The 16,836-nt window shown below is 36.8% G+C and overlaps 1 protein-coding gene and 1 long non-coding RNA gene across 4 annotated transcripts; both read left to right on the top strand.

Moving 5' to 3' along the window:
• Positions 1 to 467: 467 nt before the first annotated feature.
• On the top strand, positions 468 to 1,030 carry LOC113361401. The gene is made up of 2 exons (XR_003365110.1): positions 468 to 549; positions 687 to 1,030. It is a non-coding gene; the product is annotated as an uncharacterized LOC113361401 (long non-coding RNA).
• A 12,593-nt stretch (positions 1,031 to 13,623) lies between these two features.
• Positions 13,624 to 15,615, top strand: LOC113356628 (adenine phosphoribosyltransferase 1-like). Of its 3 annotated transcripts, none has more exons than XM_026599818.1 (6): positions 13,624 to 13,926; positions 14,043 to 14,153; positions 14,286 to 14,378; positions 14,556 to 14,705; positions 14,992 to 15,050; positions 15,432 to 15,615. In XM_026599818.1, exons 2-6 carry the CDS (start codon positions 14,048 to 14,050, stop codon positions 15,483 to 15,485), a joined length of 462 nt encoding a protein of 153 aa, XP_026455603.1. In that variant the 5' UTR covers positions 13,624 to 13,926; positions 14,043 to 14,047; the 3' UTR covers positions 15,486 to 15,615. The 3 variants fall into 3 exon arrangements, with proteins under 3 accessions (XP_026455603.1, XP_026455601.1, XP_026455604.1); XM_026599816.1 differs by having other exon boundaries at positions 14,033 to 14,153; XM_026599819.1 differs by having other exon boundaries at positions 14,033 to 14,153; positions 15,406 to 15,615.
• The last annotated feature ends 1,221 nt before the right edge of the window (positions 15,616 to 16,836 follow it).

Genomic DNA, 16,836 nt, shown 5'->3' with positions numbered 1-16,836 from the left:
TGGATATGATTAAAAGAGTTATAGTTCTTGGAATGGCTCTTGGGATCCCATGCTTGGACATGTATTCACTGTTAGAGCCGTTTTGAGTGTTGTTATTACTTTTGTTTCTCTTTTATTAAGAAATGATGTTTCTTTTCTTAGTCTCGAGGAAGCGGAAGCTCAGTGTTCCTTTGTTCTTTGATAGTCTTGGAACTGACACTTCTTTTCAGGACTACAGATGATGATTTTGGAATGCTTCTGGAAGCATCTGTAATGTATGACAGACAAGTTTCCGCAATCAAAGGCGGAAGGGATGGTTTCTGAGGTCTCTCGTACGGAAAGAGATTGTATATACCCAAGGTTGTTGTTCATTACTACTGGTAATGATTCATTATTTTCCTTTTCCGCCTTGGTCTCATATGAAATATATTTGGAAGGTTTAATCTTTCAGCTGATCTGCAATTGTTGTGGTTCTTTTGACATTGAAGGCAAGGGACCCGAAAAAGAAAAATATGAAAAACAAATAAAGAGTTGAGGTTGGAACGTAGCTGCATCATCCATTGTTACTTGGTAAGCCGTCTACTTAGCATTCATCCTATTTCTAAATACATCACTCTCAGGAAATATGTGCTAATAACTGTCTTTTTTATATTTACTGGATTAGCAGACGTGGATGTTTGATATTTAGTCTTACAATATATATGTAGGTTACACCAATTTGTATGTGAGATCTGATCTCGGTCTTCAGCTTCAGTGTTTTTTTGTTTTGTTTTGGAGAATGGAGTACTGACTTTACAACCAATGGTGGGCACAATTTGTTGGAAGTTTGCGTCATTGACATGCCACAACTGCTGAAATGGTAGTCATTTGCAGAATATTTTTAAGATCTTACATACTTGGTATCACTGAATTAGAGATGTTTAAAATTTTTCGTAAATTAAAATAATTTAGAGACATTAACTTCTCCGTCACTACCCCAAAAGGCCAATGTTTGTAGTTGTTGGATATTTAGGTTGGTTATATGAATGGATTGGTATGAATTTCACTTGAATTGAGGGCATAAGCTTCTCTCTACCTCTTCTACTCAATTTTTATTCATTTTATTACATTCTCTTTCTTCATCTTTTTCTTTATATATGCTAGGCTTACATAAGACCTAATACCAAAGCATGTGGAATACTCATGTCCACTAACTTACTTACTACTATTTGTTGTCTTACACTTCTATTACACTTTGATGAACATTGCATTAACTAACAATCTCCTCCTTAACGTGATGTTCCACAACTCCTAGTAATTTTTGAAAATTTTGAAACTTGCCTTTGGGAAGTGGCTTGGTGAATATGTCCGCCAATTTATCTTCCGTCTTGCAATACTTGAGTTTTATCTCACCATCTTCAACCGCTTCTCGAATGAAGTGATACTTGAGTTTGATATGCCTTGCTCTACAATGCTCAACCGAATTTTTGGACATAGCAATTGCGGATTTGTTGTCACAAAAAATTACGGTGCTTTCTTCTTGCTTCTCTTGAATATCTTCCATAATTCTTCTTAGCCATACAACATGAGATGTAGCTATTGATGCCGAAATGTTCTCCGCTTCCGCCGTGGATAGAGCTACGGTTTCTTGCTTCTTTGATGCCCGTGTAAATATACCCGAACCAAGAGAAAAAGCATACCTCGATGTACTCTTCATGTCATCGATGCATCCTCCCAAGTCGCTATCACAATAGCCAACTAATTTGACATCCAAATTTCTAGAATACATGATTCCAAAATTAATTGTTCCTTGTATGTACCTCAACAAACTCTTTGTCGTGCCAAGATGTAGATGACTATGTGAACTCATGAACCTAGAAAGCATACTCGAAGCAAACATGATGCCGGGTCTTGTATGTGTAAGGTACAACAAGTTTCCAATAAGACCTCTATAGTAAGTCTCATCAACCTTCCTTCCTCCATCATCTTTCTTGAGTTTCTCATTTAGTACAAGTGGTGTAGATGTGGGGTTACAACCAAGCATACCAAATTTCTTCAACACCTTTTCGGCATACTTGCTTTGAGAAATGAACACTCCATCTTCACTTTGATGAACTTCTATACCAAGGAAGTACTTGAGCAAACCCATGTCACTCATCTCATATTTCATCATCATTTCTCTCTTTAATTGCTCAATCATATGAGCATCATTACCCGTAAAGATAAGATCATCAATATACAAGGCAACTATGAGAATAGATGTACCTTTTGTCTTCACATATAGTGTAGGCTCACTTTTGCTTTTGTTGAAGTTTTTCCTTTTGAAGTATCCATGTATCTCACTATACCAAGCTCTTGGTGCTTGCTTGAGGTCATACAAAGCTTTCTTCAACTTGTATACCTTATCTTCCTCTCCTTCCACCACAAAACCTTGTGGTTGTTCTACATATACTTCTTCATGGATTTCTCCATTCAAAAATGCCGATTTGACATCAAGTTGATAAAGTAACCAACCTTTTTAGGAAGCCATAGCAATCACGGCTCTTATGGTGTCAAGACGAGCAACCGATGCAAAAGTCTCATTGTAGTCGATGCCGGGTTGTTGTGAATATCCCTTTGCCACCAACCTTGCTTTGTGCCTTTGAAGCGATCCATCCGCATTGTACTTCACCTTGTAGATCCACTTCACACCAATAACTTCTTTGTCACTTGGCCTTGCTACTTTCTCCCATGTATCGTTATCATTTATGACAACAACTTCTTCTTCCATGGCTTTTATCCATACCGGTTCTTTTGATGCTTCTTCAAAATTTTCCGGTTCAACCGTACAATAGTTGCATCTTTCATACACTTCACTCAACCTATGCATCTTCTTTGGTGCCGATGGTGGTGATATTGATGCACTAGTACTTGGAGACATACTTGGAGATGCTCCTTGTCTTGTATTTGGAGGTGTTTGAGGTAGTTCTTCCTCATTTTCTTCACCTTCTTCAACTTCATTTGTCGCTGAATTTTCTTGCTCTTCATCAAGAATAATGGTTATCTTCTCAATTTTAGCTTCTTCCCAATTTATAAGCACATTTTTTTGTCTTATATAATCTCAATTGTATATATTATTAGTGCTCGATTTTATATTTATTATGGCTTTTTATGTCCCTGTAGGTATTTTTGGAGAAATAAGCTTTTGCGGCGAAATTGGCTAAAAAAGTGGTTTTTGCGCTCGTGGGAGAAAATTACTATACGGACTCTCACTTTGGATAAGGGGTAACTTAATTACTAAGGGGTGACCCATTTCCAGGCATCTGCTAAAGGGAGACCAGCACAGGATAGGGGGAGGTCACTTTCTTCTCAAATTCGAATGAAATTTTGGCGGGAAAAATATCCAGCAAAGAACCAAACTTTGGGTTAGATTTCGAAGGTGTTTTAGTGAGATTCAATCGCCAGAATTGATTGGGCTGGACGTGATTCAACTAAACAATCCTGGTATAGTCGTTTGTTTGGATCGAATTGGGCTAGAAACCGAGTTGGAGCTAAACAGGGAAAGTGTTTTTACACGGACCCTATTGAGATTATTTTTAGAAGCTCTAGAGAGACTAAAGACCTAAAACTCTTTCCAAAGATACATATCTATCTAAGGAAGAGTTTGAGATAAGTTGGAAAGCTCAGAAACGTGTGAAACAATTTTGGGAAGAGATTATTGCCGTAACTGCCAAGAAAAGAAAAGAAAAGAAGAGATTTCGAGAAGTTTTGGGGAGATTAAATCGCTCTGTTGGCTATATATAAGTTGTTGGGAGTTCATAGAAGGGGTGTGGAGAGTTTGGGAACCGGAGGAGGGCCAGAGAAGAAGAAATCAGAGTTCGATCAAACTCTGTTTCTGCTGCTGCTGAAGAACACGAAGAACAGACGTCCGAAGACAGTCGTTCTTCAACAGTGTTTACGATAAAGTTGCGGGGGTCGCAGCTGCAGTCTCAACAGCACTTCATATATATCGTTCTTCTTGTAACAGTGAACAACGCCTTTGCAACAGTTATTTCTGTTGCGATTTTTCTGTTCAATTGTTTTACTCCCTTTTAATCAACTTTTGAGCTTTATACATGTATTTTGAGATCATGATTAATATGAGGAGCTAAACCCCAACACTGGGATGACGGAGGAAACCCTATTTCACGCATGTGGTAATTTTAATAATTCTTTATGACTTTTTGCACTTATTTTAATTGATTCATGATTTTCACTAATTAGTTGTGATTTCGTTTGATGGTGTATGCTTATACGTAAGAGCTTTTGATACACCATGCTTGTGATTTACATTTAAAGTTTTAAAAATCTATTTTTGGCAAAGAATAAGAGTCCATATTTTTAATATTTGAGCTATAATTGATTGGAGTTATTAATTGAGTCACATGAATGGAATTTGATGGAATCCTGAATCTCAGTACCTCTCGATACTGTGACATCTTTCCTTGTACATATTATATTAAGTCTAAAATCGAATCTCAACAAGTCCGAGAAACGAACACTTTACTTACCACTACAAAATTACATCAATTTTTGGCGCCGCTGCCGGGGATTTGTATTAGGTTTTAGGTTTTAGATTTATTTTATCTCTTTTAGAATTTTTGTTCTCTTTTACGCCTTTGGTATTTTTCGATTCTTTTCAGATTGGAGCGAAGCTACAAGGAAAGAAAAAAGTACTATAAAAGGAAAGCATCGCCAAAGAAGGAAAGAAGAGAGGAATCCGAAAGGAGTGAAGAAGAATATTTTGTATATAGTCATTTTGTTTTATTTTTAGAAACTGTAAATAGGGTTTTAGTTTTTGTAATTTTTCTTTTTATTTTTGGACACTTTTTGGACTTTATTTTTGGACTGGACATTATTTTTTAAAACCCTACGGAAGGGTTAAGATTAAATATAAATTGTTTGCAGGGAAGGACGACAGTTACGATACTGTCTCGGCCCCTCGGGTTCGTACACTGACATCGGAGTCGGTGGTCTGAGTCGACTTCAACGGTTCATCGCCCGTCTGGTACGGGAGGTAAGACTCTATCCACCCACGAATCCCCTGTCAGTGGGTTTTATTTTGTGTGACAACTCACACCCCTGCAATAGAATGTCGAACTGGTATTACAAGATCCAATACAACGAATATCCGACTGAGTTTCAAAATGGACGTTACTACTTTGACCATAATGTGAATAGTGGTTGGGAACATCAGCTTTTTCAAGGTTATGGCTCATACCTTGATGAGCCCAATTACTATCCACACACGCACCGGTCATACGAGCAAAATTCTTATATTTTTCCTTTAGAAGAGTCCCTCAGGAAATTAGAGGAGTCGAAACGTAAGTTAGCTGAGATGAATAACTTAGTTTATGACGAAAGAGAACTTTCTATAGAGGAATCCTTCAAGTTGATAGCTGAGTAGAACGAAAGAATTGCTCGAAATAATCTTGATTTCCAATACAGTGATTCCAATAGTACCCTTGAAAATGAGGATAGTTATTTGCATAATCAAGATGACGAGGATAAAATTGGTAACACTACTTGTTTAGATGAGGTTCAACCATTTTCATGTTATTATGATGATTATGATGTAGTTAGTGTTGATGAAGAATTTGAAATATGTTGCCATAGTGATCAGGAATTTGTTACTCCAAATGAACTTTATGATGATAGTGTTATTTCTGGTTCAGATCCCGATAATTTTAATGATTATTCACCTATTCAAAAGGACGAGGATTTGATTAGAGATACCACTTCTTTAGATGATGTAGTATTTCCTTTTGATTACGAAGTCGATAATGGTTTAGAGGAACGAGTTTATTCTGAGAATACCGTCTTAGAGTCTAGCGATTTGGAAACAATGGTCTTAGACGAAGAAAATGAACTCGTACAGCTATTAAATATGAGTGAGGATGCGTCACTTGAGTATAACCTAGAAGAAGCAATTGACTATTTTCAGGATTCCAACGATCTAGAAATTAAGGAAATTGTAGCTAGTCTATCTAGAGATACCCAAAACTCTAAGTTTGGGGGTGATTATCATTCTCCATGTGCCTTAAATCTTAGAAATGTCCCTCACTTCGGACTTGACATATGTGCCTCAACCATTTTGCAAGATTATCTTCATACACGTTTTCCTGAACCTAGTGATGTCCATAAGGAAGTCCAGTTGTTAGAAACCCATCCTCTGGTTGATGAGGTTAGACCAGGCTATGATACCAAGATCTACTTTGTTTTCCCACCAAATATTTTCAACCAATTGTGGGAACGTATAAATTTCAGATGTGTCAATTATTTAGTTTTGAGACTAAACCTAATTACTTTAAGAGATTAGGGTCGATACATTTGCTTAAGATTGGCCACCAGTTTCATCGTGGTCGATTGTGTGAGTCAAAACTGATTGACTTTAAGGATCCTCAATTATTCAGGTTATTATTATGTGCTTTTAAATTTTTACTTGAGTTTCTTCAGACTCTAATACCTGAACCGGATCTTAGCTTTGAGGATTCCAACCCATGAAAATATTTTATTTGGACCCAGTTATAGAACCTGAACCTGAACCACAGCTAGATGTAGTTGTCTTAAACAGGAAACTAGACAAGGGTGTGCTTTATTTGAATTTCTTGGCATGTTGCAGATTCCTTTTACTCGTGATAGCTCTATTTGGTTTCGATGACACACAATTATTCCGGCTATTAATATAGGATTCTATGAGGTGACTAAATCTTCCAATGTCTGGCTGAGGACTTTAAACTTAGCACTTCTTGGGAGGTAACCCAATTTCATGCAACATGGTAATATTTTTCCTTATCTCTTTTGCTTCAAATGGTAACAGTTTCTCCTTGTTCATGCTTTTAATTTATCTTTAGAACATTGAGGACAATGTTAGATTTAAGTTTGGGGGTATGGGAGAAACTTTTTAGTTGCAGTATGAATAAATAAACTCCAGAACCTAGAAATTTATGCCTATTGAGGATTTCACTAACTAATTTAAGTGGATGGAAGCATTTTGATCGTAGGAGTTGAGGAACCAATCTGATTAGATGGAAACATCTAGAAGAGTCTATTCATAAAAGCACAGAGCTCAGGTGTTAGAAGTAACATGATAGTTTCACCATATCTCGTTGAGTCCTTTTCACTTCTATTTTTATTTTATTTTGTTTTTAAACCATGTTTCTCTAAGTGATAGGTGGGGCCCACGATTCAAGTTGTTACCAATGCTAGGGTGAATTAGAGTGATTGCGTTACAAAGAAAAAGAAAAAAAAGACCAGACCAATTAGACCAAACGAATCAAAGAAAAAATGAATGAAACGAAAAAGCTGAAGAAAAAAAAAATCAGTGAATAAAGTCGACCACTGGTTCCCTTGTATATGCCAGTTGTGTTGAACTAGAATTAGGATTATCGATCACTGGTTCCCTTGTATATGCCAGTTGTGTTGATATTAGTCAGACCAGTATCTCGATCCATTAGGATAGGTTCATTTTGGCGGAGGCCTTCAGACAGATATGGGAAACACCGTTCACTTAGTAAACATCAAAACCATCTACTTTTTTCTATAGCCATCTCTTAATCTATCCATGTGATTGGTTTGACTCCGAATATTGATGTCCATTGATATACGCATTTATGTGTCTATTTGTTCTCATTTACATGTATTGTTAGTGCTCGTTTTTGTACTTATTTGGTTATTTTGCGCTTTTGTAGGTGTTTTTGGAGAAATAAGCTTTTGCGGCGAAATGGGCTCGAAAAGTGGTATTTACACCCCGAGAGGAACTACCAAAAGCACCCCAGAAGTATGTTGGAGACACCCCAGAAATACCCCGGAGGAACCCCGAAAAAGTGCGGAAAACATCCTAGAAGAATTGCTAAAGGCACCCCTAAGTTGGATAAGGGGCACCCCATTTCAGGGCATGTACTAAAGGGACTCTCGAAATGGATAAGGGGAGGTCATCTACATAATTCAAATACAATTTTTGGCGGGAAACTGGCAGCAGCGAGGAGCAATTTTTGTGTGAGAATCTTTGGGCAGTTTTAAAGAGATTCAATTGTGGAATTCGATTGGGCTGGACTTACTAGAGCAAAACAGGGTTTGTGTGTGCGTTTGGGTCGAACATATTGGGCTAGAATGTCCGGGAGAAGTGAATCAAAGTTCAACAGGGATACGTATTCTTTCTGTTTATTTTCAAAGATTTTGTGAAGAATTTTGGGAGAGTTTTACGCTGGATAAAGATGTACCTAGTCTTGTTCAAGTCAGAGAATAGTTTGGATACGAGAGAATAGCCAACAGAACCACGTGAATCAACAGGAAAGTGATTTTTCTCCAAAATGACCGAGAAGAATAATGAGATTATTCTCGGATTTGATCGAGTTTCTATGGAGTTGGATAGCTATAAATAGCTGTGTTTTCATCATAGAAGGGTTAGAAACCATTAGGAGAGAGTTTAGAGGTCTGCAGAGAAGGGAGAATCGAGTTACAGAGAGTTACAGTGCTGCTGCTGCTCGAGGAGGAAGAAGAAGACGAATAACAGACTAGCTAAGACAGTCGTTCTTCAACAGTCTTAAAAGTGGAACCCAGTGTCCTTGTTTTACAGCACTTGAGTTGTATCGTTGATTTTCAGCCCTTTCCCCTTTGTAACAGTGGCGCTGTAACACCATTACAGCGTTGCAAATTCCTGTTTCATCTTATATTCATCAATAAAAACACCTATTTTAGCCATGAATTTATCTTGTGAGTGTGTTTTTGGGATGAGGAGCTAAACCCAATCCCAGGGGTGATGGAGGAAGCCATTCTTCCAAAAGTTATGTGGTAAAATTCATTTAAATTTATTTATGCAATCCTTTTATGATTAATTGCACCGAATGAAAATTGAATAAATGATTTTTATTAATTAATTGTGTTTTCTCTTGATGAAATATGCTTGGTTTATTTCTTTTGATATTTCATGCTTGCGATTAACAATGGATGTTTTGAAAATCTGATTTAGGCAATGATTAGAATCACAATTACTTTTGATTGGAATTATAATGTCTAGAATTGCATGATAAGAATTATCATTGAATCACATGAATTTTGGTGTATGGTGAAATCCTGAACCCTGGTTTTTCCATAATATTTACTTCACCTTTGAATTTAATTTGTTTTATCTTTATTTTTATTAAATCTAAAAATTGTTTTCTTCACAAGTCTGAAAAGACCCAGTTTTACCATTACTACAACCATTTTGAAAAACCATCATCCATAGTGCGACTATCTGAGTAGAGCCATGTCACTTTATATGAATTTTAGTATGCTTGAGTGCAAACTCGTGTACAGCAATTGGAATTTCGCATCAGGGTACTTCTTCCTGTAGTCAATAAGTATGCCAACCAAGGAGATTCTTTAGTGCCTTCCAAGGTTCTGTGTAGATAGCTAGGGTCTGGAGTAAAGGTTTTGTGGGTATATCTCTTGTAAGCCCTCCCGAGACTATAACTCGGCCACTAGGGACACCTAAGGGTTTAAAGGCTTATTGCATACGCTAAATGCAATCGACGATGCCTGCGACAGTGAGTTCGGATTTTATTTTCTATTTGATTTGCTCGATGACTAGCAAATAATAAGTTTGGGGGTATTTGATAGGCACATTTTTGTGTCTTATATAATCTCAATTGTATATATTATTAGTGCTCGATTTTATATTTATTATGGCTTTTTATGTCCATGTAGGTATTTTTGGAGAAATAAGCTTTTGCGGCGAAATTGGCTAAAAAAGTGGTTTTTGCGCTCGTGGGAGAAAATTACTATACGGACTCTCACTTTGGATAAGGGGTAACTTAATTACTAAGGGGTGACCCATTTCCAGGCATCTGCTAAAGGGAGACCAGCACAGGATAGGGGGAGGTCACTTTCTTCTCAAATTCGAATGAAATTTTGGCGGGAAAAATATCCAGCAAAGAACCAAACTTTGGGTTGGATTTCTAAGGTGTTTTAGTGAGATTCAATCGCCAGAATTGATTGGGCTGGACGTGATTCAACTAAACAATCCTGGTATAGTCGTTTGTTTGGATCGAATTGGGCTAGAAACCGAGTTGAAGCTAAACAGGGAAAGTGTTTTTACACGGACCCTATTGAGATTATTTTTAGAAGCTCTAGAGAGACTAAAGACCTAAAACTCTTTCCAAAGATACATATCTATCTAAGGAAGAGTTTGAGATAAGATGGAAAGCTCAGAAATGCGTGAAACAATTTTGGGAAGAGATTATTGCCGTAACTGCCAAGAAAAGAAAAGAAAAGAAGAGATTTCGAGAAGTTTTGGGGAGATTAAATCGCTCTGTTGGCTATATATAAGTTGTTGGGAGTTCATAGAAGGGGTGTGGAGAGTTTGGGAACCGAAGGAGGGCCAGAGAAGAAGAAATCAGAGTTCGATCAAACTTTGTTTCTGCTGCTGCTGAAGAACACGAAGAACGGACGTCCGAAGATAGTCGTTCTTCAACAATGTTTACGAAAAAGTTGCGGGGGTCGCAGCTGCAGTCTCAACAGCACTTCATATATATCGTTCTTCTTGTAACAGTGAACAACGCCTTTGCAACAGTTATTTCTGTTGCGATTTTTCTGTTCAATTTTTTTACTCCCTTTTAATCAACTTTTGAGCTTTATACATGTATTTTGAGATCATGATTAATATGAGGAGCTAGACCCCAACACTGGGATGACGGAGGAAACCCTATTTCACGCATGTGGTAATTTTAATAATTCTTTATGACTTTTTGCACTTATTTTAATTGATTCATGATTTTCACTAATTAGTTGTGATTTCGTTTGATGGTGTATGCTTAGACGTAAGAGCTTTTGATACACCATGATTGTGATTTATATTTAAAGTTTTAAAAATCTATTTTTGGCAAAGAATAAGAGTCCATATTTTTAATATTTGAGTTATAATTGATTGGAGTTATTAATTGAGTCACATGAATGGAATTTGGTGGAATCCTGAATCTCAGTACCTCTCGATACTGTGACATCTTTCCTTGTACATATTATATTAAGTCTAAAATCGAATCTCAACAAGTCCGAGAAACGAGCACTTTACTTACCACTACAAAATTACATCACCAATTCCATTAAGTTCCTTCATCAAACAAGACATCACGACTTGTAATCATTGTGTTGTTCTTCAAGCTAACAACCTATAACCTTTTGATTGGAGGTTATATCCAAGAAATATACATTTCTCACTTGATTCATCAAGCTTTGTTCTCTTGACCTTTGGAATTTGAGAATAACATACACTACCAAAAACTTTGAGATGTCTTACCGATGGCTTTCTCCAACTCCATGCTTAAAAAGGAGTTTGGTTCCATACGGCTTCTGTTGGACACCTATTCATCAAGTGAACGGCGGTGTTAACGGCTTCGACCCAAAACACTTTAGGCATACCCTGCTCATGAAGCATGGACTTCGCCGTGTTTGTGGTTGATATGTTGTGGAAGTCCTTGCACCATGTTTTTGTTGGAAAGCACCTTGAGACTATTGAAATTCAAATGCCCAAGTATTTTATGCCATAACCATGTTTCATCAATGGTTTCCATCCTCAATGCAACATTTCTTTGCTTTTCAAACACAATTGGAAAGCTTCTATTTTTCTCCATCTTGATACTCTTCATGACTTGTCTCTTTTTGTTGTGCTTCTTGTCATAAATGGTGCAATATCCATCTTCAAAATGAACCGCATACCCAAGCTCCACAAGTTGCCCAACACTAAGCAATTTTTGTGCCAAGTACGGAACATATAACACATCTCTAATGTATTTTGCTCCATTGATGGTTTGCACACAAATGGTACCTCTTCTGTTAGCTTGAACCATATTTCCATCCCCCATCTTCACAAGAGAATTTATGGAAGTATCCATATCCACAAACAAGCTTTTTTCACAGGACATATGAGTTGTGCAACCACTATCCACAAACCAAACTTCACTTTTGGAAGTCATGGCACTTTGACAAGCATAAAACAAATTTTGTTTATCATTTTTTTCTTCGGCTCTATCGGCTTGTTCTTCATCTTCTTTGTATATACAATCTTTCTCCAAATGTATATACTTTTTGCAATTGCGACATTGTGGTTTTCCTTTGTTCCAACAATTCTTCTCCAAGTAACCATTCTTCTTGCAAAAATTGCATCTTGGTACTTGAGACGAATCACTCTTTGTATAGTTGTTGGAATTAGCTCCTCCTTTCTTCCATTTTCCTTTTCCTTTGAAGTTTGATGTTGATTCACCCTTGTTCTCATTTTTCTTTGTTGCTGAATTTTTTGAATCCAAGTTGAATTTTGATTGAAATGCACTTTCAATTGACTTTCCGGAGTGTCTTAACAACCTTTGCTCATACTCTTTCAAGGAAGCCCATAACTCTTGTGACTTTAATGTTGAGAAATATTTAGTCTCTTCCAAAACCGCCACAATTGGTTCGAATTTTTCCGGCAAGCACATCAATATCTTCTCACAAATTCTTTTTTCCTCCATCTTCTCACCACACATCATCATATTATTAACAACTTCAGCTACTTTAGATGAAAACTCATTTAAACATTCATTCTAAGATTCTCAAAATCTCTCATGTTGGAGAAACTATAAAATAGTCCCACATAGCTAACTCCTTAGTCTATATCTTAATATATAAGGTGTGGAGCCACTCCACTCAAAGCCAATTGGTTTTGAGTTGGAAGCCCACACACTTCAAACATGGTATCAGAGGTAGGCCCGTATGAGAATGGAATGAGAAGTAGACCCAATGGGCGCCCGTCCATCCGTACAGAGGTCCACGTTGTAGTGGCTTAATCTCCGACATACACGTGGAGGGGGAGCATGTTGGAGAAACTATAAAATAGTCCCACATAGCTAACTCCTTAGCCTATATCTTAATATATAAGGTGTGGAGCCACTCCGCTCATTGTCAATTGGTTTTGAGTTGGAAGCTCACACACTTCTGGAAGCAGCTGTAATGTATGACAGATAAGTTTCTGCAACCTTGGATACATATGATTCAAAGGAGGAAGGGATGGTTTCTCATATCTCTCGTAGGGAAAGAGATTGTATATACCCAAGGTTTTTGTTCATTATTACTGGTAATGATTCATTCTTTTCTTTTTCCTCCTTGATCTCATGTAAAATCTGTTTGGAAGGTTTAATCTTTCAGCTGATCTGCAATTGTTGTGGTTCTTGTGACATTGAAGGAAAGGGACCTGAAAAAGAAAAATATGAAGAACAAATAAAGAGTTGAGGTTGGAACGTAGCTGCATCATCCATTGTTACTTGGTAAGCCGTCTACTTAGCATTCATCCTATTTCTAAATACATGTGTGCTTCAGGGGATGGAACGTATAGTAGTTCTTTTGTTATCACTACAGCTAAATCAGCTCTCTTTGAGCTGCATTGAGTGCTGGGTATAGCAGTAGAGATATGTTCTTATTTCCCGAAGGAATACAAAACATGGAAGCTTGTCCTATCAAGTTATCTTTTAGTCTTCCTTATGGGGACCAAAAGTCAAGGTTTTTAATCAGTTCTACAAGTTCAGGAGGTGTATTACTAGTTTTGCCTTATTCTGCAGGGGTTTGTCTTAAAAAGCAGTTATTATTCCTTAATCATTCTTTACAAAGCATTTGTAATTTTTTATTGAAGAGATCGACTATATTTTGTCTTGGGGAGTTGAATTACAGAGGAAAAACAGTGATTAATTGAGACATTTGGAATCCGTTCAGTAAACGGTAATCTGATTTCATCATCCACAATTACCACTAACAACAACTCTCCACATCTCATGAATTCCTCTGTTTCACTTAAAACCTCTTTTATTTGTAATGACAACAACCATAAGAAACTCTTCTTACCTAACTTCAAAAGCTCAAGCAAAAAAATCACAGTTCCTAAAATTAGGTCTTTTTCAGCTAACAAATCCAAAAATTTGAGTCAAGAGAATCTCAAAGATGGATGTAAGTCTCTTGATATGGATTTTATTACTCAATCCTCTCAATTTTGCTTTATTTTCATTTTGTTGTGATCCCTTTTGTTGTTTGTCTCTCTCTGCATCATTGCAAGTTTGTTTCAGGAATCATGTTTCAAGACATAACAACATTGCTTCTTGACCCAAAGGCATTTCAAGATACGATTGATCTGTTTGTTGAGAGATACAAAAACAAGGACATCACAGTAGTCGCAGGTGAAAGCATCACTTACATTTACATTTCTTTTGCTACTTTTCTTGCCATTCTTTTCAAGTAAGGACTCAAAAGAAAGTTATAAAATTGTTTTTCTATTATCTTTAACCCGTGTCATTGCTGATTACTCGCAGGAACGGAAGCCAGAGGTTTCATCTTCGGTCCTCCAATTGCCTTAGCTATTGGGGCAAAATTTGTGCCTCTGAGGAAACCCAAGAAGCTACCTGGTACTTATTTCCCTTTTCCTTTCTTTCTTTTGGTATATGTAAAGTGTCTATCAAGCATTTTACATTGACTAATTGCATTCCTCCCCGTAATGTTAGTTGTGTAGTTTGTGTTGTGAATATTAAGTGAATCTAGGAACTCTTCTTGTTAATAGCTCTTACAATATTGTTTTTCCTCAGGGGAGGTTATATCTGAAGAGTACACTTTGGAGTATGGAACAGATAAACTAGAAATGCATGTCGGAGCTGTACAGGCAGGAGAACGTGCTCTTATAGTAGATGATCTTATTGCGACAAGGGGGACTTTATGTGCTGGAATCAGGCTATTGGGTAATTCATTCTGACATATAACTTTCAAGTTATTACTGAAGTTATGTAAGGTCCTCGAATTGATGGCACTTTTCCTAGGAGTACTCTTGGATGTTTTCTGGATAGAAAGCCATGTTTATGCTTGAATAGGATGGATTTCAAATTTATGAATGTCTCTAGATTGGTACACATCTATTTAGTTGGAGGCTTGGAGTAGTTTCTCTTGAAAGTATGAATGTTACATTGCTACTTCAATCTTCAGATAAAAGTATCAATGTTCATAAACCTTCGGTTGGCTTTCTTGCAGAACGTGTTGGAGCAGAGGTAGTCGAGTGTGCTTGTCTAATTGAATTACCTGAGCTTAAGGTACGCCTTTCTTAAGACATCTAGGTGTAGGGAATATGAGTATCTAATGAACCTCGTGTTCTCTTCTGCTCTTTAAGTTTTGAAAAATCATAAAAACACGTAAACTTTTCAATCCTACCCATTTTAGCTATGTTCACCACAAAATTTATCCAAGCTTTTGCTTGGACTAAATGTTGCAGATAATGGCAAGATTCCCATTTATATTTTTTTTGCAAACAATCAGGCTAGTGTTTATCATCAATGGCTTATGTGCCTTGAAATTGTCGAAACATCGCCCATAAGGACCATTGCCTTTTGTGTTTTTAACAAATTCTTTCTTTGCAAGATTTTGATGTTACATTTTCAATGCTTGTAGTGATGAATGAATTTTTATAACTTCAGGGGCGTGATCGATTGGGAAATAAACCACTCTTCATTCTTGTAAGTGCGGTTTAGTTTCATGTTTAAAGAGAATTTTTTCTTGGTGGGAGGAGCTCTTTATCGCACATGGTTTGGTTGAAATAAGTGTTTTCTTGAAGTGTAATAGTGAACTAGTATTAGTTGGTTGTAGTAGAAGCTGAATAATGACTCATGAAAAACGTGAAATGGCTTTGTCAGTGAACAGCTTATTTGGTTTACATATTGAATTGCTGAGTTCAGCTAGAACCGGTGCCGAAATTGAAACGTTAAGACTCAAAAACAATTATCCTATGAGTTGTTACTTTTGAATTGCTCTATCCAACTTTACTTTATTTTGGTTTTCATGTCCCACAATGTCCTAGCTGAACCACCCTTCCTAGTTGAACCCGCTTGCATTTTGAATGCTCTTCAAATTGAACTCACATGTCCTAGCTTACAGGTATCACTTTGTTTTATCGTGTACATTATTTCCGACGCAGTTTGGAGTTGTACACCCATGTTTACACCTACTCTCATATTTGGAAGAAAAACCCACATTGATATTATTTCTATATTCATATTTAGATGCATAAGGTATGGTGTAAATTTTCTTAAATATGTAAAAAAGTTAAAAAAATCTAGCATAATTGCCATACAGAGAGATATCTATCTAGCAATAACTTCCTCCTCTTTTATACCTATCTTTCCTAGTTAGCCTTGGTGCATGATCTTGCAGTTTATTTGGCTTGTGTATATCTGTCATTTCAAATGACAAACCAAGAAAGAAACCAACCATAATGACAAAGATTACACATGAATCGCGTGTAATTAAACCGATGCTTATTGGTTTTTCCAGTCAAAAGGAAAATCTATTACCACTCTACTCGGTCTTCCACTTACAGCTACTTTGACAAAATATTTGTCTAGTATTATTTCTTAATCAATTGCTATTAAAATTCAAATGGCAATCAACTAGTGTGTATCATTTAGTCACAATTTGCCAACAAGAAATCAACAAGGGAATTTTAACAAACTGCCACACTTGCAAATCCCGATTCAAGAAAATGCCACTGTTTTTTTCAGAGTTAATTAAATGCCACAACCGTTAAATATTCCGTCAGGGCCTACCAAACCGGTCTATATGCGTTGAACAAGTCAAGAAAATATGTTATCATTCCCTATTTACCCTTCACAATCCTTAAAGACTTGTGAATCGCTAATTAGGAGAAAGCAGAACAAAGAATCTGAGAGAGGAGAAAAGCAGCAGCTGCTGCTATTATTGCCGAGAACTAGGTCGAGAAAAAAACAGAGAAATTGAGAGATGAAATCGAGTAAAAAATGAAGATGGGTCTGAGAATTAGATCTGTTGAGATTGTGAAGGTTCAAATTGAGGATTTGTTTTAAAATT

This window comes from Papaver somniferum, chromosome 3 (assembly GCF_003573695.1).
Source record: "Papaver somniferum cultivar HN1 chromosome 3, ASM357369v1, whole genome shotgun sequence".
Taxonomy (NCBI): Eukaryota; Viridiplantae; Streptophyta; class Magnoliopsida; order Ranunculales; family Papaveraceae; genus Papaver; species Papaver somniferum.
Note: the sequence above shows the minus strand (reverse complement) of the source record. Positions and strands in the feature narration are given on the sequence as shown.

Coding starts and splice junctions, on each gene's coding strand:
- LOC113356628 (XM_026599816.1), top strand. Junction 14,154..14,285: donor GGACATCACAGTAGTCGCAG/GTGAAAGCATCA, acceptor GATTACTCGCAG/GAACGGAAGCCAGAGGTTTC. Junction 14,379..14,555: donor GAAACCCAAGAAGCTACCTG/GTACTTATTTCC, acceptor GTTTTTCCTCAG/GGGAGGTTATATCTGAAGAG.